The following is a 27,684-nucleotide window of genomic DNA, read 5'->3' as shown; positions in this document are numbered from 1 at the left end:
ACTGAATCTGCCCTTTTTAGCGACTGCGGGACACAACAACAGGTTTCTCGAGCAGCGCAGCGCAGCGCAGCGCAGCGCAGCGTGATTTCCCAGTGTTCGCAAACAAGGTGTTTCCTTTCGTCTCGTCTTTCTGCCTTACCTTTTTTTCTACCTGTTCCTGGTCCAGGTAGCGGCGGCCCCAGTTCCCATTAAGCATCTCCTAAATATGAATGAAGATTGTCTGTGCCACTGCAGTATTTGGCTCGTTAAAAAGGACAACAACGTGGGGTAGAGGCAAAGGCAGAGCACAGCACAGTGGAATGAAATGCACAAATGCTTATTCAAATTTTTTTCTATTACCCCATTTGCATGGACAACGGCAAATGCTTTGGCCCCAGCACTACCTTTTGCCTTTCTTCTTCTTCTGCTCCACGCTCCCCTCTTTTGTTGGTGATGCAGAAACTGGTTTTGCTCTGGGCTTGCTGTTTCTGTATACCCTTTGATGAGGGCATGATGATTTTGTCGGAGCCCAGAAACTATCCATATCTTTCAGAGATTTCTGACGTTGGAACCTTTTAAGGCCAATCATCACAGGAATAAGCATTCCCCTAGGGTATCAAATACATCGCTTCGCCAAAACTCGGCTTCCTCTCTTGGTTTTTATGTGTCTTTGGCAAAAACAAACCCACATGCATGTCTATCCATCCCCGTCTCTCTCTCACACACACACTGATGGATAGTTTTTGCCAAGACTTCCTACCACCTGCCCCCCGAGTGGCTCTCTTTTGTCTTTCTGCCAACTCTCGTACGCATCTGAACCGTGAGATTTTATTTCATGCAAAAAAGAAGCAAGCAAAGCAGCAAAGAGGCCGAAGGAAGGGGCAGAGGGGCAGGGGGCAGCAGAAAAAAGTAGAAGTACTCTGTCGCTGCGCATGCGCAACACAGCGACAGTCAGTGGCTGACAGTGGAAGAGAGGGAGCGACCTGCAGGTGTTTTTTTTTTCCTTTGCTTAAACGTGGAACAAGGAAACCAGCTTATAAATTATAAGTTTTGGCTCGTTGCAGTTGCAGCCTTCTTAGCTGTGTGATATGGCCATGTCGGGCCAGCTACCCTTTTCGGCAAAGGGTATATGGGTAAGGCAATGCCATATCTAAGCCTAACCAGACATCCTACCCAATTTTTTAGGAGTACTGCTAGGGAGTCTTCATAAGAGACCATCCGAAACATTCGCTGGATGCAGTTCTGTTGAATCTGGTTGTGTCCACAATTGAAACCTGAAATGGATTTCCGTTTGCCGTAGCAACCCAACGCAAGAGTATACCCCGTACGAGTATCGGCGTACGATAGTTGGCCAATTTCATCTGTTTTTCCACAACTGGTTCTGTCTCCGTCCTGTGGGAATTGTGCAATGTTAAATGTGGATGGGCCAAGCATTAACATAAATAATGAGTCTGTAGGATTCATTCGTCGGAGCGGTAAACCTGGGCATATTATGGCCAAGATAGGAATCGAATCGACAGACATGGACATGGACATGACGAGAGTGGTTCAATTAAATGCGATATTTACTCTTTTCAAGCGGGGAGATCCCACCCGAGAGGCCCCGCCCCGCCTCCGACCGACAGTGACTGCGCTTTCAGCGATACGTGTTTTGGTTTGTATTTTTGGAAATGCACCAATAAACTTTGGCAGACCTTTGCCTGCGAGTGAATCACGACGGCAGCCGGCTTCTTATCGGAGCTGATAAGCCAAAGGTGGAGTAGAAGAAAACAATTACCCACCGCCGCACCGGGGAGACTATGATGAAATCCGATGACTACGCTGACTGCTCACTTACCCAAAAGAGATACAGAAGAGCGAAGAACCCGGACCTCGGAAAAAGAGCATTAGACAGAGTGCCGTTAAGTGGTGTCTGTGTCCGGGCTTGAGGAGGTTCCAGCGAAAAGGACTCGAGAGACAGGAACCGGCTAAGTGGCCGGCCAAGGATCGCGCGACACTGCCATTGTCCCGACGAGGCGAGTCGAGTGTCGGTCGTGTTTTTCAGGTCTTTCGCTTAAAAAAATATGACTGCGATTGGGTTCGGGGGGCAGGTAAGCCCTAGGGCCCTAAGGCTCGCCCACGTCTCAGGTTCTGCTTTCTCCTCGACAGACCCAGGGACCATCCATAAGTATCGGGTTTCATAAAGGACATGCCTGGCCATATTTATGCTCCTGGCGGATGCACAAGCAGAAAGTTCCCATGTTCCCCATATGCGGCACAGAGTCCTTTTAGCTGGAAAATGTGGAATCTGGAAAACCACTTGAGGAGAGTTGCATGCTGCATGCTGCATGCTTCACGCTGCACTCCTCATGTCTCTAATTATGAAGAGGGCAAGCGCCCACTTGAGAGCCACCAGCAGGTTCTGTTCTGGATCCGTATCTGAGCATCTCTGCATATTGCATCCGCCAGATACTTTCCATCTTCTTTCATTTTCGTTTCTTTGTTTCATTTGGGGGATACTTGAGTACTTGGATTCTCACGTATGCGTATGCTAAGAGGCAGCGTGGGACGGAGAGGAAGGGGGGAGACCTGGTTGCCATCATAAATAATAATCAATTTCCTGTGCCCCGAAATGTTTCCCATCGCTCCAGCAGGAACTTTTCACTTCCATTTTCCCCGCTTTCCCCGCCTCCCCGCCTCCCAGCTGGCGCATGCAACTGCAAGTTTTCCTTTTGGTGAGAAAATTGAAATAAAATCTGACAGCACAATGAGCAGAGGAGCGGAGGAGCAGAGGATGGGGCAGGCTGCCTGGGGCACAGGCGGGGCAGGGCAGGGGATCAGATGAGGGGATCCATTCTGATTGTTTAAAAATTATTTATTGTTGGCCGTTTGTTGTTTTTTGTTGATTTTATTACGATCGTTTACGTGTATTCTCGCATACGAGTCGAGTGTGTATTTTCGTTTCGTTTGTCTGATTTGTTGAACATTTGTGCACATTTGTTTGCCTCATTTGCATTTGCCCCAGCCCAGCCCAGCCCCTGCCCCTGCCCCTGCCGCAGCTGGGGCCGCCAATGGGGTGGCTAGACAGAGCTGCTTCGGCTCGTTCTCTCGGCCGAGGAGGTTAAGTGCTGGCCCAATCAACGGCAGCGCCAGCCTGCCCCCATTTGTTGCCCATGACGCATGCGTCGTGGTGCGGCCTGGTCCCCCTGCCAGAGATTTATATTTGGAGATTTATAGTAAATCCGAATCCCATTGAAGAAGTTTATAAACTAGAAGAAGGTCTAAATGATTCGTTCAAAGGCCTGGCCAAGAACCCAATTCTTAGCAAGGGTATTGCTCATTCGTTGCCCCTTTCTGCGGCTGTTTTGTTTATGACTTGGCCAAAAAAATAACGAGACGCAGAATGTGGCAGCCGATGGCAGCTGTTGCGGGTTTGGATGGCCTGAAATGGGATGAAGCGATGCCAGATCCCTAACCCTTTGCCACATTGTGTGGATCAAGAGATAAACACACGAAGACAGAGACACTGCAATTAGTGAAGTGAAGGGGGCACTTGCAACATCATCGGAGGGCGTAGGCGGAGCGGCAGGCGGGTGAAGGCGGAGGTGGGGCATGCACCATATGTCGTTTTGGTAAGCTGAGAGCCCGGGCATCGGATTACCCCAAAGAGCAAGCACTGCCTCAGCTTCAGCTTCTTCTTCTCCATCAGCTCGGCACCATCTCCATCATCAGCAACTTCTTTTGAGTCTGCCTCTGCCCCGTTCTTGTTCTTCTTCTTCTGTTCCTTCCACAAATCCAAGCCGGACGAGGCAGCCACATTGTTTGTCTTCTGCTGTGTTTGTTGGTTTTTGGCTATTCTGTGGAAGGTTCTGTTCGGTTCTGGGGGCCGGAAAACGCTTACGAACATAATAAGGCAGATTCAAGGCAGAGTCACCGTCACCGTCACAATTCAAAGGTCAACGTTGTCCGCTGTCCGCTGTCCGCGGTCCGATGTCCGCTTTGTCTGGCAGTGATCTTGCATAATTACAAAGAGAAGCGTTCGTAAAGAAGGTAGGGATCGCCTCTCTGACTCCCCGCGTCTTTTCGCGCTTAGATCCCAGCGAGAGGGAGAGTTAACCCCTTGATGGCTGCGGGGTCACATGCAGACCGAATGTGAATCATTGACAGTTTTTTATTGTACGAAGCGTCGCATGCATCACATCACTCAGCGACAGTTCAAGAAGTTCCCGCTGTGTATCTGTATCTGTATCTGTATCTATGGGTGGGTTGTGTTTGTGTGTGTGTGTGTGTGTGTGCAATCGTAAGGGGACCGACCGCACCCCACTTGCTGCTGACAAGCTTTCAAAAATCATTCCATTCCGAAACTCAATAGACGAACCAGAGAAATATTAAAGTCAAACGATGACGAAAGTTTCCATATCAGAGATCTCCCAGAAGGGCAGGGCGGGGCTGTGCAGAGGATTGGGAAAATTGGAATGTTGATGCCGAGTCGAAGTCGAAAGCGTTTGCGTTAATTAAAAACAATTAAAGTGGCAACAGTTGGGGGCACAGAGCGGGCAGGCATCGGCAGCATCGGGGTCGCAAGTAGAGTTTGGAATTGGAAGCATCTCTCACGCACACACGAACCAGATCGAGCCGAAAAATAAAGGTTTGTAACGGATAATGTGGGTCGGATAATGGACAGGGCGGGGGGGAAGCATAAGAATTCTCCCTGCAGGCTAGGGCGCCGCACTCTCATGCCCCTCCCCCCCCAACAACTGGGCTCAACTTTCCATAAAAATTGTATAACATTAATTGCGGTTAATTGGGATTAACAGCTGCGCCAAAATGTTGGGCTGCACTCCAGCGAGATCGCCGGAGATCAGTTCTCCGGAATGCACTGCAATAGGGGGAACAGTTTTGCAAAGCCCGGCCCCAAAATGATTTATAAGCGAACGGGTTGCGGCTCCCCACGCTTTCAACACTTCTGCTGCACTCCAGCATAGATCGATCCGGTTCCCGCTTCCTGCCAGAATGCTGCGATGACAAAACATCCAGAATGCCCACCCAATCCCCATGCCCAGCATCCATCCACAGTCCACTGTCCGCCCAAGAGCCCGCCCCATCCGGCGCTGGCCATCCGGTGCCGATAGACAGGTTTTTTTTTGTGTCCACGCCAGGATTGTGCGCTTGTGTCGGTGTGCTGGAAAAATCACTAAAGAAAATCGTTATGGTCCGCATCCGAAGCGATTTTCCTGCCTGGAATTTCCGCTGTTGCCACTGTCGCTGCCACAGAAGCGGCAGCGGCATCGCGCTAATTACGATGATGGAATAGCGACAGGCCGCCGCCAGTGTCCCTCTACCTGTTGGACCATCCTCCATGCATCAGATTGGCCGCATAGATTACAGACACACTCGCGGGGCAGGGCATGTGGCCACATGTGGCAAGTAATTGTTTGGGCCGCGTCCAGAATGTTGCCGGTTCTACTAGAAAGAGTGCGAGTTGCAGCGGAAGTAATTTGAGGTTGATGATGATGCTGCAAGCGATTGCGGCCTGTGTCTCTGGGGTTAATAGGCACCACACTAGGGTTAATGGCTATCGCTGGCACTCGCACTCGCACTCGTATTCCCCGAATTCATTTGGGACTCCGCACCCATAAGCCATGTAGCCATCTTTGACATGCCCACCGCCGAACGTCTCTGGCATACATAATGCCATTCGGATGGTATTCAAATGGCGTTCGAGTATTGTTTTCAATTTTCCAAAAGATAAGCAGAGATCTCTGAGGTTGGAGCTGGGGTCTCCCCTTCAAATCTCCCTCTGAGTCTTTGAGAAGCATGTGAGAAACGATGGGATCTGATATTTGGTTTTGTCAACGGTTAAGTGGATTCCATACACACACACACACACACCCACATATAAATGTGAGACATTTCCCATCTGGAAGAGCGATTAGTGTGTCAGATTATGAGTCCATGGGAGCACTCCACTCCACTCCACTCCCTATAAGTCATGCGATTACATATTACTCCCAATCGAAGCCCGATTCTGATTCTTGGCATGTCACAATGCCGAAAGTCGAATGACAGACATTGGCAATTGCACGAAAGTAAAGTCCAAAGCGATCCAAAGTCGGAGGGAGTGTCTACATGAAACTATATGTATATATAATTATATTTGTAAACCGATGTGCCCCGCACCCGCACCCGCACCCGCACCCCTGCTGGTACTTATATGGGTATTGATCGTGTGTGTGTGTGTGTGTATTTTACTCGAACTATTGGGAAATTGTCATGGCGATCACGTAGTTTTCATGTTCTTGGAAGATTCCGAGTCGGGGCTTGTTCCACCGTGTTGCCATGTTGCTGCTGCTGCTGCTGCTGCTCGTGGCACGCTGCACTTGCATGCAAGCCACGACAGCAACATCATCTTGGAGACGACTATCTCCCCAATGTTTGTCTGCTAACCTCTGACCTCTGGCCTCTGCTGCTTCTATTGACTTTGTGCTGATTGCAGCACTAAGTAGAGTCACCTCCACGACAGACAACACCGTGTACACATGTAGGCACATCACAGCGTAACGTAACCCAGAAAAAACCCCCAACACAGCAACACAGCAACACAGCAACATCAACACAAATATCATGGCTTTTGTTAGGCTCAGCACGTTTTTGGAAGGAATATGAATATAAGTACGAGTGGCAGTACGAATAATTCCAAGATTCAGCAGTCAGCACTCTTGGAATCGGAATAGGAATTCGAACACGACGCCATTCCGAATATATACTCGTATACCACTTATGCGGCATAAGGCATATAATATAGCATGCAGCATATTTCTTGCTGCTGCTTTTTTTTTTTGAGAGTCTGGAGCGGAGATTGATGTTGGGCTTTTGGGCATTCATTTTCACATTATATGCCAGCGAAAAAAGCAACAACAATGGGCACAAAAAACTGATTAACAAACTGTGCTAAGAACTGAAGATCGAGACTGAGGCAGAGGCAGAGGCACAGCGCAGTACTCATTGAATTTTGATGAACACCCGCTGACAGGGGAAACCTTTTCTGGGTCTGACTCTGGCTCTGGCTCTGGCTCTGGCTCTGGGTTTACTTTTTGGGTCTTAGCCACAAACCGGTACAGGTCTTGGCTCTGGCTCTGGCTCTGGCTCTGTCCACAGCCTCGTCTTAAGCTCTCTGTTTGCTCCGGAAGTAATTAATGCTTTACTTTATTTCATTTTTTTCACCTCCTACCCTCCCCCTCCCCCTCCGCCAGCGCCTCCTGCTGGGGCTTGGGCTGGCTTTGTTTGCCACAGAAAAACAGAATCTATGCTGAGGTGAGTCGATGATGCCGCCAAGTGTCGTATCTGTCGCTCTGCCGGTGGAAACTTTCACCAATGTACGGATCTAGCTGGCTTTTTGCACTCTCTGACCGAATTGTCAGCTGGAAATGATGTGAATTTTCCATCTACCATCGGTCCCAATATGGCGGGACCTGCCACACTGCCCCACCAATAAGGCCTGGCCTGGCAGCAGCAGCAGCAGCGACATAATTGTGATCAATTGCCAAGTGGCATCCTACAGACCATAGCGAGAGACTTGGTCTCTCCATTCCTGGATGCTGTTGCTGTTCCCTGTCTCTCCCCCTCTCCACCTCTCTCTGTGTGTGTGTTTGGTTTGTACCCTTTGTCTTCGCTTTAATTAAAGCAAGCAGGAGCCTCTGAATCTGGATGTGGACATGAGAGTCTTGCCTTATTTGCGCCATGTTGTGTGCCACAAGCGGTGCCCCGATGCCACGATGCCGCGATGCCACGAGTGGAGCCCGAAGTTAACGATCCGCTGGAGTTTTGATTGATATCTCTCTAGCCTCTCTCTAGCTGTTCGATGGGTCAATGTCCACTCCATTCCAGATGCTAGGGAAGCTTCTCCACTCGCTCGCTCAGCCATGGCCGTGCCCAGTGGTCACCCAGTGGCCACCGTCGGAGTAGGCGGCCACCGATCATACTATCTGACGAGGGATCGTTCTCGTAGCTGAAGCTCTTTTTCCCCCGCTCATTAATTGCCAACATTTCATATTTTATTTCAACATTGCTCGCCTTTTCCCCCTCCATCTCCATCTCCCTCTCCCTCTGTTCTCTTTTTAATTTGTTTTTCAATTATTTTTGTGGCCTCTGCCTCTGCCGCGCTGTGGTGTGGTGTGGTGTGGTGTGGTGTTTTATACATTTTATTTGGCTTTACTATTGGGATCGGGCACGCTTGTTGTCGCCATAGTAGCTGGATTGTTGCCCGGACTGAAGCTCGGAGCTGTTGCTTTTTGTTCTGCTGAGAAATCCGCTGCTTCAGCGCCCCTCGAACGGACCCGGTGTCGGACTTCAGTACGTAAACATTGCAGCTCAGCGGTTTCGACGCTGTGATTGCTGCTCGCATTATTCGATTTCGTGCGCTGCGATGTTGATAACTTTTGACACGGCCCGCAAGCTCCTGCTGATAGGGACAGCCGCCCGGGGCGGGCGTGATAAGGGGTCGAACTTTGTACGACCGCGGAGAGGTGCACCATCCAGCACGCAACTCGTAACTCCTTTCACATGGAGCAGAACACTCCCCTTGGGAGATGTGCGTCCTAACATCCACATCATGCATGCACGAGCCCCAATTAATGGCACACAGACCAGACATTCACGACATTCAATTGCACAACTCAACCGATGGCCGCTGCTGCATAACTGTCTCTATGTAGAGCAGAACAATTCAATTCATTGATGGCAACAATAACAAGCGGCAAAGACAATACCCAACATCCGCCTACAATCCATATAGATATCCACATTTTTATGACCTATCAAATCAAATAAAAGCAAAGTAAAGCCACGATTGGGAGAATCTCGAGTTAGCACTTAATTATCATTCGGCCTCTTTGAGCCGGGGCCGTGGACCGGGGACTGCGATGATTTATAATGTGCGAAGATTGCTTTTCACTTTGGAGTTTCGAGGTTCAGCCCGGGTCAGTCAGTCGTCGGCCGGTCTTTTGTGTTGCTGTTGGATGAAAGGTGGCCATTTGCATACACTCGCACGGGTATGGGAAGGTATGAGAAGCCGGACCGGACCGGACCGGACCCCAAGCGGATGCTGGAAATTGTGGGAATTGGGAAATCGTTTAGCTCACAATCGAAACGGGGAGATGAAGATAAAGGTATGGAGTATTTTGAAAACGTTTCATTCAGAAGAACAATCGAACAAAGAGAGAATATCTCTCCATGATATCCGCTCAAGAATCTCTCCTAGAAAGCTGTGATCTATTACTATTCCAAGTCCATAGTTTCTCTTCTTTGGATTCCGGGAAATTATGAAATACGAGTGATGAGCGTGATTCATCGAATGGCAATTCGTTCTCTTTGAATTCCGCTTGACTTTGCCGCCCTAATGTGTGGCACTGACCTTTGTATCTGTATCTTCTATCTGAGTGTGCTTCTGTATCTGTATCTGTATCTGTTTATGCCGTGTCCGCAGCTGTATCTGTATCTGTATCTGGAACATGGAGAGAGCAAGAAAATTGGCACACATATCTTCAACGAAGCCACCAAAAGCAACAAAAACTGTAGTGCTGCTAACCCACAATTAGCCAAAGGCCGGCATCTGGCTCTCCCTCCACATGTGTTTTCCCTCCCCGATCTTCTGTACCTTCTTTGCCCCTCCCTATCCCCTGATGTACATGCGAATGACATTGGCAATTGCAATCTGCAACTGTGTTTTGGGGCAAATGCGATTCTTGCTTCCACAAAAAAGTGAGTGGCGCATCCAGAGCGGTGGGGCATGTATGGAGTGTGGAGTGTGGAGTGTGGAGTGCCGCAGCCAGAGTTGGAGCATAAAGCGAAAAGTGCCGCATGTGGCATCCCATCAAGCTGCTGGGACTGGCGCTGGCTGTGGCATCACTTTGACGCGACTCTGCCGCTCTGCCGCTCCGCCTCTGCTGTTGTTGGTTTTTGTTTCAGTGTCGTGAGAATTTTTCGCGTTTGGAATTGTAAGCCAGTAGGGGCAGGGGGACAGGGGGGCAGGGGCAAGCAGGCATCTCTGGCTGGGAAGCGAAAGTGTTGCAAGTGCTGGGAAAGCAGTAGCGTAGCAGAGTTCGATCGACCCTTAATCGCAGTACCCCCCCCAAACCCACTTAATGCCACAAAAACTAATTCTAGCCTTTGGCTTCTTCTCGTTGCAGGTGAGTTTGTGGCAAATGTCTGAATCAGATTTGGATGTGGTTGTCGATGCCGATCGGCTCTCTAGAGGCTTGCAAGTCGATAATTAAAGGTTTGTACGGCAATTAGGCAGCTGGGCGGCCGCTGCTCGTGACGAGGTTTTTTAAAGCGAATTTAGTGGACTCCAAAAAAACAACAAAAAACGAGACAAAAAAGAGAATAAATGCCAAGCAATCGAGAATTCATTAATGTAGCGCTGTGGCAATCGTCATCGCCATCCCCATAGCCATAGCCATCGCTTCTATCGTAATCAAATGCTGCATTCAACTTTAAACTGCAGCGGCAGGCGCGGAGGCGCGGAGGCAGTGGCAGCAAGCGGAACGACAGCGCAGTCGCAGCGTGGCACAATTGTTTTGGACCCACTCCGTTGTCGTGGAGACGAATGCCGCCACGGGCCGCGAGGGGAATGGAGTGGAAGCCCAAGTTATGCTTGAAGTGTTTTATGGCAAGAACTCTGCTAGTACGAGTCGGGTAAGGGTATGTGTGTGTGTGCAACAGATGCCCGGCTGGTTGCCCCAGAGTCGCTGCCACCAATTGTTGCACTCTACTCTCTTTCAGAATGGGACAAAAGGCTCTGCTCAACTGTTCAACGCTGTGCGCCCCTGCCACCCCTTTTGGCCCTGGCCCAATGCTCTTTTTCGGTGGTGGCGACATCGACACGCAATTGCCCCGGCTAAAGGGACTCCCAACCCGCGCCCGCCCCCGCCCCCGCTACCAACTCCCCGCGCCAAAGCAAAGCAAACTTCACGCCTCGCTGCCCGCATCGGGTGTTCTCTGGCGATCCATGTGAGTGCGGATACGCCAACGCCGACGCAAAGTCAAACCGGAGTCGCGTCTCACTCCCACCATTGGTACGCGCAGAGGAGAGCCGCATGACCCGTGGCCATGCCACACAAGGGTTAAAAGAATTACCATTCGACTGTTGAGCTAGAATCGTTTTCCCTCATTGTTCCATGCAAATGCTGATGGTGGCTTTACACTTACCCTGCGACGATTATAGAACAGTGGCCGCGTCGCTGCAAGGAACCTGCACTTTTTTTCTTTTTAAACCCTCTTCCCTTTTTTAGTTTCTTCCAGAAAACTAAGAAATATTTACTGCTTGCCGTTTGAAAATCGCGCCAACATTTCTACTCGAATTTTACATTTGCACCCAAAAATATGCTACGATTTTTGTATTTACACTTTACATTTTATCGACATCTGACACAAGCTGTTCAGGATCCACATTACCTTACCGCTCTCTGGTGGCCATAGATTGGATTCTTGGGACTTGCATTATTAGCCAATAGATGGCGTGAATACATTTTTCCGCCTTTACAGAGGGCGCTGCTCAAATTCAAAAAAGGGCAACATTAAAATTTTAACGTATAAATATTATCGTATCAAATCAATTATCCTCGCACAATATTCTCTATCCACGACATGTGGCTCGTGACATCCGTGTTCACGTTCGGGCCAACGCACTGGGCGCTGCCGTAGCTGATGATCCCGATTTGGGCGAAGCGCAGTTTGCCCTCGTGCCGCACCCACTTGCCCAGAGGACCGCCAGAGTCCCCACTGCATGTGTCCCCCGTCGAGTGTCCAGCGCAGATCTGATGCCCACCAATGTCGAGATTGAACCTCTTCGAGCACTCGGTGATGTCTAAGCGATTAAGGACGATGGTCCTAAGGGTGCGGCTAAAAGTGCGGTCCTGGGTCATGCCCCAGCCGGTGGCAATGAACGACTGGAAAGTGTCTACATTTCTCTGATCGGCTCCTATGATGAGGCAGATCGGCTGGATGTGTTCTGCGGGGAAATGGAAATTCTTTTACTATTAATATGGGATTCCAAGTAATCTGATTACCTGTGAACTGTACTGTGCGGCTTAATCTTAGCAAACCTATGTCATGTTGGCGGCGGGATATTGAATAAGATCGGTGGCGATAGGCCTTGCTCACCTCGTACTCCTCATAAGGAGCGATGCAGTCCGCTCCTCTGCAGTCCCTCTCATTCTCCACATCGTACTCTCCCAAACGCACGGTTCTGATTGGGGGGAAATAGAAATGGCACCTTTTCGATATCTGTTCTTCTATATATTCTATTTGGACAAACCATCGCGGAACTCACATTATCTCTCCCTCCGCTATGCAATGCGCAGCTGTCAAAACAAAGCCTGAAGCGAAGAAAAGCCTAAATTAAACTCGAGTGATATCGCAATGGCTATACGTACGGCTGTGGATGAGTGTTCCTGCGCACAGGAAATTGGACCCCACACGCAAATAGGCCATCCACGGATTGGCTCTTATGTTTGCTTCTCTTCCACCCGCTATATACGTGACGGGTATGCTCCATGTGTCTCCGCAATTCTCTTCTAGAAACGTCGCCGATCCCTGGTTTAGCTCAAGGATCAGGCAGGCGAGTATTCCGATTCCAGCCACTGCGATCTTCATTTCAGGCGGAGCCTCGGAAGAACTAATGGCAGATCTGGAGCTACAGGGGTCCTAATATAAGAATTCTTCTAAAAGTTGCCTATCGCGAGTGAAAAGTTAATTGCCAGAGTTCCTAGAAAATATTTGTTTTATATTTATTTCTGTTGTCAGATCTTTTTCGGAAAAAGGTCAGCAGAGGCCGAGTGGCTATTCGGAGGAATGTATGTATATGTCATGGGTCTACTGATTTGGACTTAATACATACTCGGGATTGGAGCAGAAAGTCCTTGCAGGAAAGTCCTTTTTAAGGAGAGCCACAGTGGACGGGGGTCTCTTAACTCCATCCACCCTTTGGGATACTCTGAACAGAGCTTGTTGATAGCCGAATTACCGAATCAAAATGGCCAATTCCTGGAAGGGATATTTTTGTAAATCTTAGAGAGCAAAGATTATCACAACAGACCGTTTCTAGATCAGATCAGATCACTGTAGAAGTTCCAGAAACATTACTGGTTTTATTGTTCACTCGTACTCGCACATATTTTGGAGCATTACATTATGGTATGGTATTATTATGGTCTCATTGGCCACTGCCTATGGTTTGGCGCCGGCGGCAGAGACCTATGGGTAGGGCTACGGTCTCGTACGGTCTGCACTATCCACGCCATATAGTACATGACATTCGTGAAGACGGTGGGACCGTTGCAATTTGCAAGTCCGAAGCTATCAATCCCGAAAAGAACGAACCGCTGCTTACGTCCGTATTTTATCAGAGCGCTCAACGGACCGCCAGAGTCTCCCGAGCACGTGTATGCATTCACTGCACCCGCACAGATCTGCGCCTCGTTGATGTTCCTCGAAAATTTCGCGGTGCACATTTCTCGACCCAGGTTCCTAAAGGAGGCGGTCTGAAGTACACGGCTTGCTCTCCCGCTGCTGGTTTTGCCCCAGCCCGTGATATTGAACCTTTGAACCAAGTGCAGCTGGTTCCAAAAATTTCGTTCCAGGAGCAGACAGATCGGTATGATGTGATCTACAGGAAACGAGTGTAGTCATGCAGGACTCCCTTATTCCCATCTATAGGATCGTTACCTTTGTACTCCACGCGTCTCGCCAGTCGGAACAGAGCTATATCATTCGTCAGGTATGATTGATAGTTCGGGAAGGGAATCTGTAGTTCAACATCAATCTCCTCCGAATCGACGGAGTATGTCTCTATGTCGTACGCCCCTAGCCGGACCTTTCTGTAACGAGAACTGTCTTAGTACCGATCGTGGATATCTGTTGGATTTGGGGGCACTCACAGTGGCTCGGGACTTGTGCAATGCGCTGCAGTCAGGACATATCCTACAAAAGCGTTGAGAGAAAGTAACCTACAGATACAGATCTTTAAGAGTACTCCAATGAAAATACGTACGCGCATTGATCAGAGAGCCACCACAACTGAATCTTCCGTTCTTGGTTATCAGTGCCATCCACGGGCTGGAGTCTGAAGCTGTGTTCTGTCCCCCAAGGATCCTGGGATACGAACGACTCAGCTGGGGGGAATGGACAGCGCAGTTCTGGTCCAGCAGTTGAGGCCCATAATGCGGCGTAAAATATTTGTTTGCCGCAAGTACAAAGCTGGTGAGTAATGCCAGCCCCGCTACAGCGATCTTTATGTGCAATGAAACCATCGCGACTAACTAATGGCGATCCCAGTGATTTGCTTTTATTCAATTGAGCTTTGAATTATTTTAAATGAATTTCTGGAACGCATGGTTTTTTTTGTTTCGTAGGTTATCGCACGGGTATCAAATTTATTGAAATTCGGTGGAAAAATAGGCCCTGTCTCTTTGTGATCCTCTGTGGTCTCAGTACATATATAATATACGAAAAGTATCTATCTATCTGCAAATTATAGCAATCCCGACTCGGCATCCGGGTATTCTGAAGGTCAGAGATGCTTCCAGTTCCAGCCTCCTTTTTCCTTCCATCATCGAACATCATGCATCTAACATTCTCCGTGCGCATAGGTCTATAGGAGTGGATGTACGGAGTATTCGCATATCCACGGGTAACCGTCTTGCCCCCTCCATTGCGTGAGTGAGTGAGTGGTTTGTCAGCTTGACGGCAAGCGAAGGGGAATTGGAAGCAATGGATCCCGGTATTTTTAACAGACCCCCTATTTCTCTTTTTCTCTCTTCTCTTCGAGATGTTTTCTGTGCTGGAACCGGTTTTCTCTTCGACACAAATCAAAAAAATCTACTCAAGACGGCAAAAAACAGAATAACAGAAAAAAAACCAACAGAAATAATCGTTTTCCTTTGAAATAAGCATTGAAATGAGCCGCAAAAAATGAATAGCATTGGAATTTGAATATTGATATTGGAATGTTGGTAACATGCACACGCACACACGCAGATACACCACACACAGATACACCACACACAATTAATTTTCATCTAATTATGAAAGCTTTGTTCAAAACTAATGTGTGACAAGCAGATAGAATTTGGAGACGCTTTTGTCTCAAAATAAATGAGGTATTGACTCGTATACCCTGGCAGAGGGTCAAAGAGGTGTCAGAGATGGAATGGGACCCTATAAAGTACATATATACCCATGTATATGTTTTGCTGATCAGCAAGAAGGCTTTGTAGGAGGAACGTGTACGTTTTAAAGTTCAAAATGGAACCAAATCGGATGACTACATAGTATATAATCGTACTAGACCCGCCATCGGAATAATGGATGCAAATGTATTGCAGAATGGATATACCTTCCTTTGTTGTGATGGCACGATCTGCCTCGATCGTTCCCTCATTTCTCATGCATCTGGATTTATTGACCTTGCCTGGGATGCTGCTGGGCCTCGCTCTCGCCCTTCGGAGAGGCGGCTGCCAAGCTGCAGGAATCCTTACATATCGGAATGCGGCTGTGGTTGTCGGCTCAATGTTGCTCTTGTTGCTGTTGCTGCTGCAGTTGTTGTTGCTGGTGTCAACATCAGAAGAACAGCAACAGCAACAGCAATAGCAACAACAACAGGAACATTGAAAGCAACAGCAGCACGATCATGGTCTTGGCTCTGACTCTGAGGCTCTGCTCTGTCGCCGCACGTACAACAACCAACTTACATAGCCGCCGATTAGCCAAGGTAACAAACGAAGAACTGGCCCAGACTCGGGCTCGGACTCGGACTCGGACAAGCAGAGCCTGAGCCTCAGCTCCAGCAAGAGATCCAAATGGGATCCAAAATGAGCTATCTCACTGCGCAAATCTCTCGCTTCGCTACGTCTTGGCTGTCGTTTCAGTTGTGTTGTTGTCGTGGCTTTTAAGGGCCTTCCATCTTCGAGCCATGGCTGCCATTTATCGCAAATGCATTGTGGCAGGCCGGACCGCTGCGGCTGTGGCTGCTGCTGCCTGCCCCATCTTTGTCTCGGCTTTTGTTTCATGCTCCATGGCTAATGGCACACAGGCTCCACAGGTTGCCGCGCCGCACTGTCGAGTGTTGTTGCAACATCTTGTCGATGGGCGCCCTGCACTCGAAGACGGAAGACCTCTGGGCCCCAACGAAGACCAGGCCCTACTCCATTCCAATCCTGGCCACGTGTGCGTTGCTAAAACGTCCGCTTCTCGGACTGCACTGCTCCTTATCTGACCGGAGTGGCATTCACTCTGTTGCCTGTTGCCTGTTGCTGCCTTCGTGCTTTATGCTCGGATTAAATTTAGCAAATCGAAGCGATGCGCTAATTGAACTTGTTGATCCGCATACCTCTCTCTCTCTCTCTCTCTCTGCCTCCACTGTCTCTTACTGGCTGACAAAATGGCCGCATCAAAAACAATGTTTCAGAGCACACAGTAATTTCCATATTTTAAACAGCACAAGCCACACATTGCAAATATTTTGAGGGGCAAGCAACTAAATTATTTTGTGGGTATTTTTAGAGCCAGATACTCGTCTTTCTCCGATATTTGGCGTCCACTCAGAGACCCTCTCAGGGCCCCCGGCTCCACGCTTCCACGCTTCCACCGCCGTCTCCGTCAAAAGCTCCCCAGCGACTTGGCCGCTCATATTTCACACTTCACGACAAAGCGATTAAAGTCGCGCAAACAATCTGTTATTGGAGTTGTTGCAATTATGTTTACAAAGACATTAAAAGAAACGAAAGGCGAACGGCGACCGGCGAACGGGAAAGGGAAAACACATACGGATACGTACGTAAAGTCGAAAACACGAGAGGCACAGAGCAGAGGCCCCAAAAGCCTCCGAGAGACGCTGTGGCACTCTTTATCCCCATACCCTTTGGCAGAGGCACTTTCGATTTTGAGAGGATATGTGACGGTGCAAAGAGACGATGGCGATTGATCAAACATTTCCTTATAGCCATGTTCCTCAATTTTGGAGAATGCGATTCGATCACGCCTCTCATTGGAGGTCTCTTAAGAACTCAACAAAGTTCGACCCAATTGAAATCCGAATTTATAATGAAACACCCTACTTATTTAAGGGTATTTAAAGCTGCGGCTCTCAAAGCCTGGCTTTCTGTCTGGTTTTGTTTTTTGTTGTTTTTTGTTGTTGTTGGTTTTTTTGGGATCTTTGTGTTTTGTTTTTGAAACGTGAGTCGTGCCACAGCCACAGCCAGCAGCAACAACTTATCGGGCAGACGACGGCGACAATCAATAAAAAAAATCAGTAAAAAACGAGAAACTTAAGGCAAAAAACTTTTATGCTAAAACGATGAGATGAAGTCAAAGTTTCTGCGTATTTGGCTTTATGGCTGAGGTTTTGGGTTGGGGTTAAAGTTAAGAACCGCCCTGCCCTGCCCTGCCCTGCCCTGCCGCCTGACCAATTAGCCAGGCTGTCGTCGGAGGTATGTTCCTGCCGAAAGAGCTACAGCCCTAGAGAGCTATCGCAGCGAAATGTGCCGCATCATGGCGAGGCCTCGGCAATTAGCTTTAATTCTAAGCAGCTTTTTACGGCCGTGCGACAAGTCGAATGCTGATGAAGCGATCGATCTGTCATCTGTAGCACTCGGCGAACTCGAGCAACTCCACTCCACGTGGTGTTGTAAAGGGCAGCAATCCAATTACGCGGCTTTGGGTGTTAGGGTTGACACGAGCTAAAAGTTGGCCAAAAGCAGAGCTTTAGCCCTGGCTGAGAGGGCTGGCCACTTCCATGCCAATGTGCATGAGATCTCTTGAAGAAACAAATTCGTTGCGCCCTATGGGCACTCGAGGCAGATCATCCTCCATCCCTCACTGCCTCACTCTGCCCTAGACAATATCGGGACACTTGAGCGCCTCCAGAGCCGATCTTTTGTTACTGTTAATCTGCGTGGCACTTGAAAGTAACGCCTCAACCTAAGAGCCGCTGAGAGCCTCTGACTCTGACTCTGGGACTCGACTCTCCTCGCATCGCATCGCATCGACTACTCTTCTCATCCTCATCCACATCGTTGGCGATGGCGATGGCGATGATCACGATGATTCTGATTCCGACAACCTGCAGAGCGGGCAGGAGTCGTTTCAAGGGTCCATGTTCTTGAGGCTTTCTTTTGAAATTGGAAAACACAAAAAGATCATAGACAGATGGAATGGTGGGGGGAACATTTCTCTCCGCATGGCATTTTGTACGCTTCATCAAATTTATATGAATCTCGGTCTTCGTCTGTCTCTGTGTATCTGTGTATCTGTGTGTCGGGGATTCGGTTTCTTACACCTCTCGAGCGGCGTTTACCTGTGCGAACGGAGTGCCTCAAGTGGTTTGGAGATGGCTTCGAGATGTTTCTCAGCGCGATTCTCCGTTCTCCGTTCTGCGATCTCGTCTCGCGCTTGTCAGTTGCATGCTCTTCGATTTTGACAGATGATTTTGTACGGGTTGGGCTGGGGCCTGGCTTTGATTGGGGTCTGCATAGACGGCTATTAATATGTTTGATTATGGCTGGAGATCGAGATCGAGATCGACACGAGATGATCGCGGAGAAGAACCTGAACCTCAACCCCAGTCTCAGTCTCGACGAACGGCGCTTGAGCTCGTGTGGCTTTCTCCTGACTGCGAAAATGGGAAACGGTTTTCAATTTAAAAGTATTTTCATGCTCTAAGACAATGCTCGACGAGGGACAATGCAACGCCTCTTGAGTCCCAGCGTGGGACTGGGACTGGGACCGGGACTGGCACTCGGATTTGAATGCATCTCTTGCAAGATGGTTGCGCTTTTCCAAGTGCCTCTTTTGTGCCGGCAATCTGTTACCAAACAGTTGAAGAGGCCAAAACGAGTCTACCTGCCAGGGATGTCCTTTCGGCCAGGCGTAAAAACCCCGATTACTTGTGGGTTGGTTTGCGTACAGGTGAAGATTTCCTGAAGTCTGCTCTCTCGTTCTGTCCGCCGATCTGGCCCAACAATGTTGACAACGCTCGAACAGAAATCTTGGCCAAAATAACAATCCATAGCGCCGTCAGGCCCACGCAGACCAGGCTCAGCACATAGATACAGATACAGACACAGACACACAGATCTGTATGTACACATACTAATTCTGAGATGGAGGAAGGCGGCGAACTTGTGTGCTTATATGGCAACATTGCCCACACACACCAACTCACGCACACACTCTCACTCGGGTGAGAGAGCGCTTGCGAGAGCGGCTATATTTTTACCTGAACGGTTACGGACAACAACAATAGAGCCAAGAAGTTGGGATATACACAAGATCTTACCTGTGGGGATCCCGCCGTCAATGCGAATCTCAAATGCTCTGCTCTCCACAGCTGTCAGAGTTGGGATTACAAGAGATTATCGCTGGGATGCACTTTGCAACGGCTTCCCGTTTGCATGATTATGATTGCTGTACAAGTCAAGGGAATGCTAAAACACATCTATATCTTTCCATATATACCTAAATCTTTCTATGCTTATGATCTCTGGAGAAGAAGAAGTCCACAATGCCTCTTGTTCTCTCTTAATATAGAATCTATCTATATCCCAAATAACTGAAAGCTATCTAGAAGTAGAGCATTTGGTAGTAGGAACAGTTTATCCCTTGCTATTCCGTATAGTTTCGTGTTACGCTGACTCTTTAAAACGCTGCCTCGTTACGTTTACGATTACCTTTGATACCCTCTCTCTCTCTCTGTCTCTCTCTCTCTTTCTCTGTGGCTGTGTGCGTGAGAGAGAGGCCGTTGTGCAGCTGTGTGTCGCTTTGCTTTAGTTTTATTTTGACCTGATCTGCGCTTAAGATTGTCTCCAGCCGCTCACCTTTTTCCACAGTTGTTACCTGTACACTGTGCTCTCACTCTGGCTCTCTCTTCGCCTGCATTCGTGCGAGAGGAGAGGCGAGACTGCGAGTGTGTGCGAGCGTGTTCCGAGCGTTGGCTTCGCTTTTGGTTTCAGTCTTCAGTCTCGAAGAGAACTTGTTGCTGCGCAGACGCGAATTGTTCATGCTGCATCTGTCGTGTCGGTCGTCGTCCCGCCTTCTCGCCCGTCTGAGTGTCTATCTGTCTGACGATCGATCGTCGCCGATCTCTCGGACCCGTTCGTCGCGTCGCGTCGCTAATTTGCCTGTGCTAATCGCAGTGGCAGTCGCAGTACGGCCCCCGATGGGCATGATCACCATTCCATTGGTGGAGAGCAAGTGAATATCCGAGTAATACGTGTTTTTTTTTTCGTGAATCTCTGCTAATTGGCAGCAGCAGCCGCAGCAGTGGTCCAAGTGCTGGATGCACAGATTTGTGGCGTATCATCCAAAATCAGGGCAAGGCAAAATGTGTCTGTGCGATTTAACAAAAACACAGGCGATCATTGCTCGGAGAAGCTCCGACTGAGAGCTGCGCCTGCGCGCGGGCCCTAACCTCAAAGTACGCGTACACAAAAGCCTTCGGACGACTCTTGTGGCTTGTGGCAGTGTGAAGCATTGAAACTGGTTCCAACACTCACACCGATACGCCGACACACCGTAAACACACTCAAACACACACCCATACCACGGCAAATTGCAACGACAACAGCTTAAACAAAAATACAACAAAACTCCACTCCACTCCACTCCACTCCAACAAAAACAAAAACGCAGTGAAAAAGTCAAATAAACTTTATGAAAAAGTCTTATTTTCGGCACGCAAAGCTGACGGGGCAAGAAAGCGAAAGAAAGCAAAAACTCGGACACGGCCAAGACCCATAGGCCAAAAACCAGCAACCAAAAGTGCGAACAGCAACCCTATGACGTCAGTGGCCTCCGAATTCGCACGGATCTAAGACCTTGCCTTGCTATTCCCCCCTTCCGACGCCTTTACCACGATGCGGACCTCCTTCAAGCTACTGCGGAGGCGCAACGGACTCTGCCTGCCCCTCCTGCTGCTACTGCTGGCCCACTGCGTCTGCGTGTGGCCCGCGTCGGCGGCCCGGGATCGCTTTGCGCGACAGAACAATCGGCAGCGCAACCAGGACCTAGACCGCGACCGGGATCGCTATGTCTACCGCAGCAGCTCTAACCGGCCGCGCGGCGGCAACCGAGGAGGTGGCCACAGCAACAACGCCCTGGGAATGAGCCTGGGCGCGGGAGGCGTCACTCTGGCCAACAGCATGGAGGACCAGAAGTCGAACGAGTTCGTTAAGGGCAAAAGTAAGTCACCGGCCAGGCCAGGCCAGGCCAGGCCAGGCCAGATCTGGATCCCCCGCTCGATATGAGAACCCTCAATCTATCACAATGCATATTTATGTAGATTTGCGTCCGTGCTCATATATCATTAGCGAAGACGGCCCCAATATGGCCACCATACAAACATATCATCGGAGTAGTGAGTGTGGTTCTCAGCTCTGTTGGGCTTAGTCGAGTTTCGGCTTGGGTTTCGGTTTCGTTCCGCCGTTATGGCTCTGTTATGGGTTCCATTATCTTATCGTGGGACGTGTGCACGGTTGGGCCTTGTTTTGTTTGCCTCTTCTGCTGCTGCCCCACGTTGCAGTGCAACATGTTGTTGTTGCCGTTGCTTCGTTTTCGGCTGCATTTTGTTTTATTAAGTGTTATCGTTACCCTGGAAACAGTAGAGGGGTGTATACGGTTCTTTGAGTAGTTGAACTGTTTCCAATATCTAGAAATGTGGAAGAGGGATGAACAATATTCGGTTTAGGGTTGCAGGAAAACCTCCTAGAGTGCTCTCCCCTTTTGAAATAGGATTATATAGGGCCAGCGCTGTAGGGTATCCCTCATGCGAGGTCCAGAAGTGACCGAATATCTTTTACTTACTTTATACCTGCCCTTTGCTACCCGCCTCACCTGCCCCTGGCCCAGGGCTCACCTCTTGACTTGGCGCTGCCTTAGTTAAAGAGTCTTGTTTGCACTATCGCCCCCTGCCCCACCTCTCTGGCCTCCTCCCACCTCCTCCCATCAGATATCACAGCGTACCACAAATATTACTAACTGATTAGCCAGAGAGAAAGAATTTCGTTTGCCTTCCTTCTGTTCGAGTGCATTTCGTAATGTCAAAAGTACAAGGTAAAACCGGACTGAATATTGTACAGATCGTTCAGTTTTTTGGTCTCTGAACTTTCCAAGAGCGTCAGCAACAAGTTGAAGTGGCAACTGCAACAAGCGACACAATTTCCAGCTAAAATGGCGACGCGACTCAATCTGTTGACTCGACGATTCTCGACGACTTCGCGATGGCTTTTTGCCGAGTGCTGGCCGTTGGAAAATTAATAAGAATTTGAATCCAATACCGCGGTGTCCGTCCCGTCCGACTGTTTGAACAACCGTTTGGCAATCGGCAGCGGCATTACGAACGGTACGGCGAAATTTAATGAAAAGATCGGGGGCTGGGGCTGGGGGCTGGGGGATGGTGCCGGGGGGCTGCGCGTTGCGTGCTTTGTGCCTGTTTTGTGGGCTGTTTGCGCAGTACTTTGGGGCAAATGTTTGCATTTGGCGGGCAAACAGAAAAATTAAAAAAATACAAGCTCTATCCACCGCCTCACCGCTATACTATACCGCCCTGCCCCTGCCCGTGCCCCCCCCCAACGAAAGTCGATATTCAGTGATCTTGTAGCTGCAAATTAATATCTGTCCGTCCCTCCGCTCGCTGGTGGCAATTGTGCAAATATTTGGAGTAGAAGTTAGCCCCGGGGGCTATGCTAATGGAGTGGCTCTACGCAATAGCCGGATACGGCTAGATAAGCGAGCTATGAAACCGATAACGAGACATCGAATAGGTTCCCCAAGGGCTCTGCTCTGCCCATCGCTTATGATTGCGCGTTGATTGTTTCTGTACGAGTTTTACTCTTTTCATTTATTATTATTTTTTTTTTTTGCCCAACTGTTCGTTGACACCAAAGCTTTTTGCTCCGAAGTTGTTGCTTTATTTTGTTTCTTTATGGCCATAAACAAGCACAGCTGCGACCAGTATGCAAATACGCTGGCAAACGCTAGAGAAAACCCTGCCGCAAGCTTGCACGTGCATGCCGAATGGAACCCCCTGGGCGCTGGTGGACCGTTGGGAAACTTGAGCAGCAGGCGGCTATAATAATCGCGATTATGGTGGAAGATTTTATTGGTCCGATACCTGGTACAGCACTTATTTTCAATTAGATTTGCATTCGGAGAAATGTACACATTCGGTACAGTGGACACACTCTAAGCGGATCGCTTTCGTGCTTAGGGGATACAGTGTATCCTTCGTAGAGGGCCATCGTTTTGGGCTGCATCGAAAATTCGTATTTTTTGATGAAGATCTTAAGAAATATATGATTGATCTCTGATCACAATAGAACTCCCATATATTTGATTGCTATATTCTCTATATTCTCTATATTTCCAGTTGTCTGGAAACCCTTCTGATTCATTCTCTCAGTCTATGCTGAGTTTTCCGCCTAGAATTTGGAACTGAAATCCCCCCTCCCACATACACACACACACACACACACACAGAGAGAGAACCCATCTGTGTCTGTGTGTGCGTGTTAACGCTTGAAAAACCACATTCCATAGTGCGCTTTACTGCGGCTTCGACTTCGTGTGCGCGCATGGGGCCTCAGAGTCCGACTTGGAGTCCAATCAGCATCCCCCTTCCCCTCTGGCACACTCCATGCCCCCCACACCCCTTTCCTGGTGTAAGCTTCAGCTAATTACAGCGTGAGGCACGCGCTATCCTCTCTCTTGTGTGTGTGTGTGTGAGTGTATCTACGTTTGCTTTGCATTTTTCTATAATACTTTTGATTAAGCCATCGTCTGTGGCTAATAAATGGCCAAATTGAAATGCGAAATGGCCAAAAGCCAGCTCTAGACCAGACTCGGGCTGAACTTTAAGGCCCATACTGTTTGCTGTTGTTGCATTTACTTTTAGTCGTTTTCCAACGGCTGCTGCAAGCGAAATACTGGTTTTCTAAACCCACACGGACACGGACGCACACAGGCGCAGGGGCACTCACATAGATACGACGAGTACAGAGAGAGAGAGAGAGAGAGAGAGAGAGCAACTATGGCTGCTGCGATTGCGCAGTTTCCCTGCCTCTCACCCCTCTCTCTCTCGCTCACTTGTTGATTGTTTTCCAAGAGTTTCCTCCATTCCCGCATTTGGTTTCAGTTTTCCAGAGTTTCACGACACTTTTCTCTGCCCCGCGACAGGCCCCGTGCAGCATCAGCATCAGATGCAGCGAAGGCGGGGGCGGTGGCAGGGTTTCGTGAACTTTTGACTGCAACACTCTCCTCTCCCTTCGCCTCTGCCTGCGTGTGGGCGTTCGATGTCGAAACCAAAGCCAGAGTTAAAGCCAAAACAGAAACCAAAACCGATTCTGAAGCTGACGCTGACGCTGACGCTGTAGCCGCGTCTCGGCCCACGATTCTTCTGGCTGCTGCCTCTCCCCGATTTTCTTGCTGGCTTTTCGTTTTGGCCTGGCCCTCTCCTCTGTTTTGGTCTGTGCTTCGCGGTTCTATGCCTAAAAATAGTTGGCAATGCGATTGCGAGCGTTTTCAAAGCCAGGCAGCGGCAGCAGACCAAAAATGGCGCCAGGGCGTGCTCATTAAGCCTGGCCAGAACCGATCCGACTGCAGCTGAGGCCCCGCTGGGCTGGATGGAGACGGGGCTTGCGGGGATCGAGAACAAAGAGAAGCAGCAGCAGTAACAATAAGCTTATCTAATCCAAGCATTCCTGTTGCTGATGCTGTTTCTGTTTCTGTTGTTGTTGTTGTTGCTGTTGCTGTTGCTGTCGTGAGGCACGACCTGCGCCCAATTGTTGTTCGAAACAAAATGAACGCGCTTCGAACACGAAAACCCAAAACCAGAAGATGAAGATGATCACGGAGAAGAGGCAGCAACAGCAACAGCAACAGCAACAGCAAACATCAGGGGGAGAGGCAGTGGCAGAGGCAGAGGCAGACCCAAAGAAACCAGCAAGATGAGCCGCCACAAGGCATCATCATCCAAGCGGCAGGCTGGGGCTGTGACTGTGGCTGTTGTTGCATCGTCGCTTGCTGGCCGTTGCCTGATTTGCCTTTGCCTCAGCACTGAGAGAAAAAACTGTTGAGCAACGAAGGAATGTAAGAAAGTTTGATGACATTTCAACAAACATCGCTCTACATTCCAGTGGATTGACTGTAGATTGATTGCCAGATGCCAGTTGGAATGATCACCCATACATATATCCCTTTCTATGCAGCCCATTTCTCTCCCTGTATTCTCGAGGACAGTTGCTTCTTGGTGCACTCCACTCCATTCCACTGAAAAATTTGTTCTGCCATGGCTTGCGCTTGCAGCGTTTTCTGGCCAAGATTGCTGGCCCTCTGTACCATCCGCCCTCTCAGCAGTTGCAGTTGCGATTATTTGCCTTCGTCTTCGTGACGCCACGACGCGAGCATAGAACACAGCAGCAGCAACAGCAACAGCAGCAACAGCAACAAGCTGCAATTGCAACAACAAACACGAAAGAAAGTTGCCGCAACAGCATTCTGCAAAACCGAGAGAGAGAGAAAGAGAGAGAGGGAGAGAAAGAGAGAAAATTGCAAAATCCGCGCACGTAAGCGACGGCCTGGAGACTCCACTCTAAGCTCTAAGCTGGGGTTGGGGCTGACACTGGCGTCCGTACTCCAATCCAATCCAATCCGATCGGTGTCTAGTCGCCGTACCCGTGCCCGTCCCCGTCCCCGTGCCCGTGCCCTCTCTGCGGACCACCATTCCGCACCCGTAATGAGCTGCGTGTTTTTAATGGCCGCACAAATGAATTTATTAAGCACTTTTACACAATTTCATTGTAAAAGAGACGCGTGCCGGTGCCGGGACTCGATTGAAATTGTCGCAAAACAGTTATGAATTATTTATGTGGCAGACAGTGGACGGCAGGGAGGGAGGGAGTTGGGTTGGTGAGTGCATGGATCATGCAGCATGGAGTGTGGCATGTGGATTGCCGGCCGACGATAATCTATGACACCTTGCGATCGGCTGTTCAGCAGCATCTGCATACGGAATCGGAATCGGACTCGGTGTCGGGAGTCGCCTTAAGACGCCCAACTTTCTCCAGGGGGATGGCAACAGATCAATGTACTTGCTGCCACCAGCCCCAGCCCCGGCCCCATCCCCGGCCCCATCGCCATCCCCAGTCCCAGTCCCAGCCCCAGCCCCGTCCACTCCCCTGCCATCTCTCGGGTATGGCCAGAGGGAATAACGGAGTACGGTCCGGTTCGGCGGGGCCTTATAATTTGATCGAATCGATTTTTGGGCAAACAGAGCTCGCTCTGAAAAAACAAAGCACGCTTAATGCCCTTTTAAATCTTTTGTTATATTACAACAAGATCTAGACAATTCTGGCTGCTGCCGCAGGCAAAGGTACACAAAAATGTATCTGAAAGAACAGCAGCAGCGGCAGCAGCAACAATGGTAAAAAGATACGAACCACCAGAAGAAGAAGAAGAAGAGCCAGCAATCCAGATGGTCTCTTCTCTCTGGCTCTGGCTCTGCCTCTTGGGTTTTGGTTTTGGTTTCGGTTTCGGGCCATGAGTTAAAAATCTTTTCCACGAAATGAAAATACACACATACAAAGAGGACGGACAGGGAGAGAGAGAGAGAGAGGAGAGAGGGCCACAAAACGTGAGCGAGGCAGCACCAGCAGCAGCAACAACAAAAACTGTTAAATGCGCAGAACCGGCTGAGCGAGTCGGGTCTTGTGGCTGGATCTGGGGTCTTTCTTGAGGCTGCAACACACACAGAGAGCGGGAGAGAGAGAGGGAGAGAGAGGGGCGAGCGAACGTCAAGAACGTTTTGCGTCTAGGCCAAAAGATAGACAAAAAGAGAGGTAGAGAAGTAGAAGGAAAACCTCACGAGTCCAAAAGTCAAATCGCAGATGGAAAAACCAAAAGAATCGATTATGCAGTGCTTTCCTTCTTCTCCTCCGTTTCCATTTCCATCTCAATCTTGTGCTGTGGCTGCCACTGGGGGCTGAAGTGGGGGAATGAGCAGAGTTAACAAAAAACAATATTTAGAAAGTCAGCAAAGTCGTTGGCGATGTGAAGCTTGGAATGCGGTTGCCTATTAATCAGTACGTCAGCTGTGGCTGTGCGGCACGAAGAGGCAGGGAAGGGAAGGGGCTGTGGCAAGGGAGCTGGGCGGCGACGAAGGGCATTGCTGATAGCTTGGCATACAAATCGATAAGCAAATACACACACAAACACAGATACTACTCTCAGAACGTGCTGCTGCTGTGTGCGTTGATTAATCTCGCTGACGAGTTTGTTGCCTAAGTCTTTTGTTTTAATGAGCACATCATGAATTATGACTTTGATTTGTGCTGCGGCTGCGGCTACGGCTACAGCTACGGCTACGGCTCCAGCTACGAGTCCCTTCCCCCGTCGACCATCACTCATTAGGGGCTGCCACACTCTTGGCCTTAGCCTAAGGATTACAAATTAGCCTTTTTTACGCGGACTCTCTGATGCTGTGACTGAGTGGCTAAGACTCACTCTGAGGCGGGCGTGTCGCTGCCCGGCCAAGAGAAAAATCGCATATGCCCCGCTCATTTCACGAGAAACCCCATTCCCCAATCCCCATTCCCCAGTCCGCAGGCCCCCAGTCCCCATTCCCCAGTCAAAGTCAACGTTTTGCCTGGCAGGGTTACCGCAGCCTCTGCCAATGCTGTC

At 49.4% G+C, this 27,684-nt stretch overlaps 2 protein-coding genes across 3 annotated transcripts in view; one reads left to right on the top strand and one right to left on the bottom strand.

The window, feature by feature from the left end:
• The window catches only part of LOC108159444 (epidermal growth factor receptor), a 35,443-nt gene that overhangs the window by 1,308 nt on the left and 6,451 nt on the right, over positions 1-27,684 (top strand). Inside the window, exon 1 of one of the 2 annotated variants that reach the window (XM_017292731.2) lies at positions 19,966-21,192. The exons of the other annotated variant lie outside the window; for it this stretch is intronic. Within the exon in view, the coding sequence (XP_017148220.1) occupies positions 20,868-21,192 (325 nt within the window). The 5' untranslated portion in view covers positions 19,966-20,867. Of the gene's footprint in view, positions 1-19,965; positions 21,193-27,684 lie in introns of those variants that run through there. 2 annotated transcript variants of the gene reach the window in all.
• On the bottom strand, positions 11,344-15,537 carry LOC108157935 (transmembrane protease serine 9-like). The gene is made up of 8 exons (XM_033390527.1): positions 14,009-15,537; positions 13,896-13,938; positions 13,684-13,835; positions 13,170-13,624; positions 12,393-12,663; positions 12,290-12,335; positions 12,027-12,205; positions 11,344-11,968 (listed from the first exon to the last, which is right to left on the bottom strand). Exons 1-8 carry the CDS (start codon positions 14,265-14,267, stop codon positions 11,574-11,576), a joined length of 1,800 nt encoding a protein of 599 aa, XP_033246418.1. The 5' UTR covers positions 14,268-15,537; the 3' UTR covers positions 11,344-11,573.

This window comes from Drosophila miranda, chromosome 3 (genome assembly GCF_003369915.1).
Source record: "Drosophila miranda strain MSH22 chromosome 3, D.miranda_PacBio2.1, whole genome shotgun sequence".
NCBI classification, from domain to species: Eukaryota; Metazoa; Arthropoda; class Insecta; order Diptera; family Drosophilidae; genus Drosophila; species Drosophila miranda.
Note: the sequence above shows the minus strand (reverse complement) of the source record. Positions and strands in the feature narration are given on the sequence as shown.

Coding starts and splice junctions, on each gene's coding strand:
- LOC108157935 (XM_033390527.1), bottom strand. CDS start 14,267: ATGGTTTCATTGCACATAAAGATCGCTGTAGCGGGGCTGGCATTACTC. Junction 13,625..13,683: donor GAGACGCGTGGAGTACAAAG/GTAACGATCCTA, acceptor CGTTTCCTGTAG/ATCACATCATACCGATCTGT. Junction 12,664..13,169: donor ATAGGCAGTGGCCAATGAGA/CCATAATAATAC, acceptor TTCTTATATTAG/GACCCCTGTAGCTCCAGATC.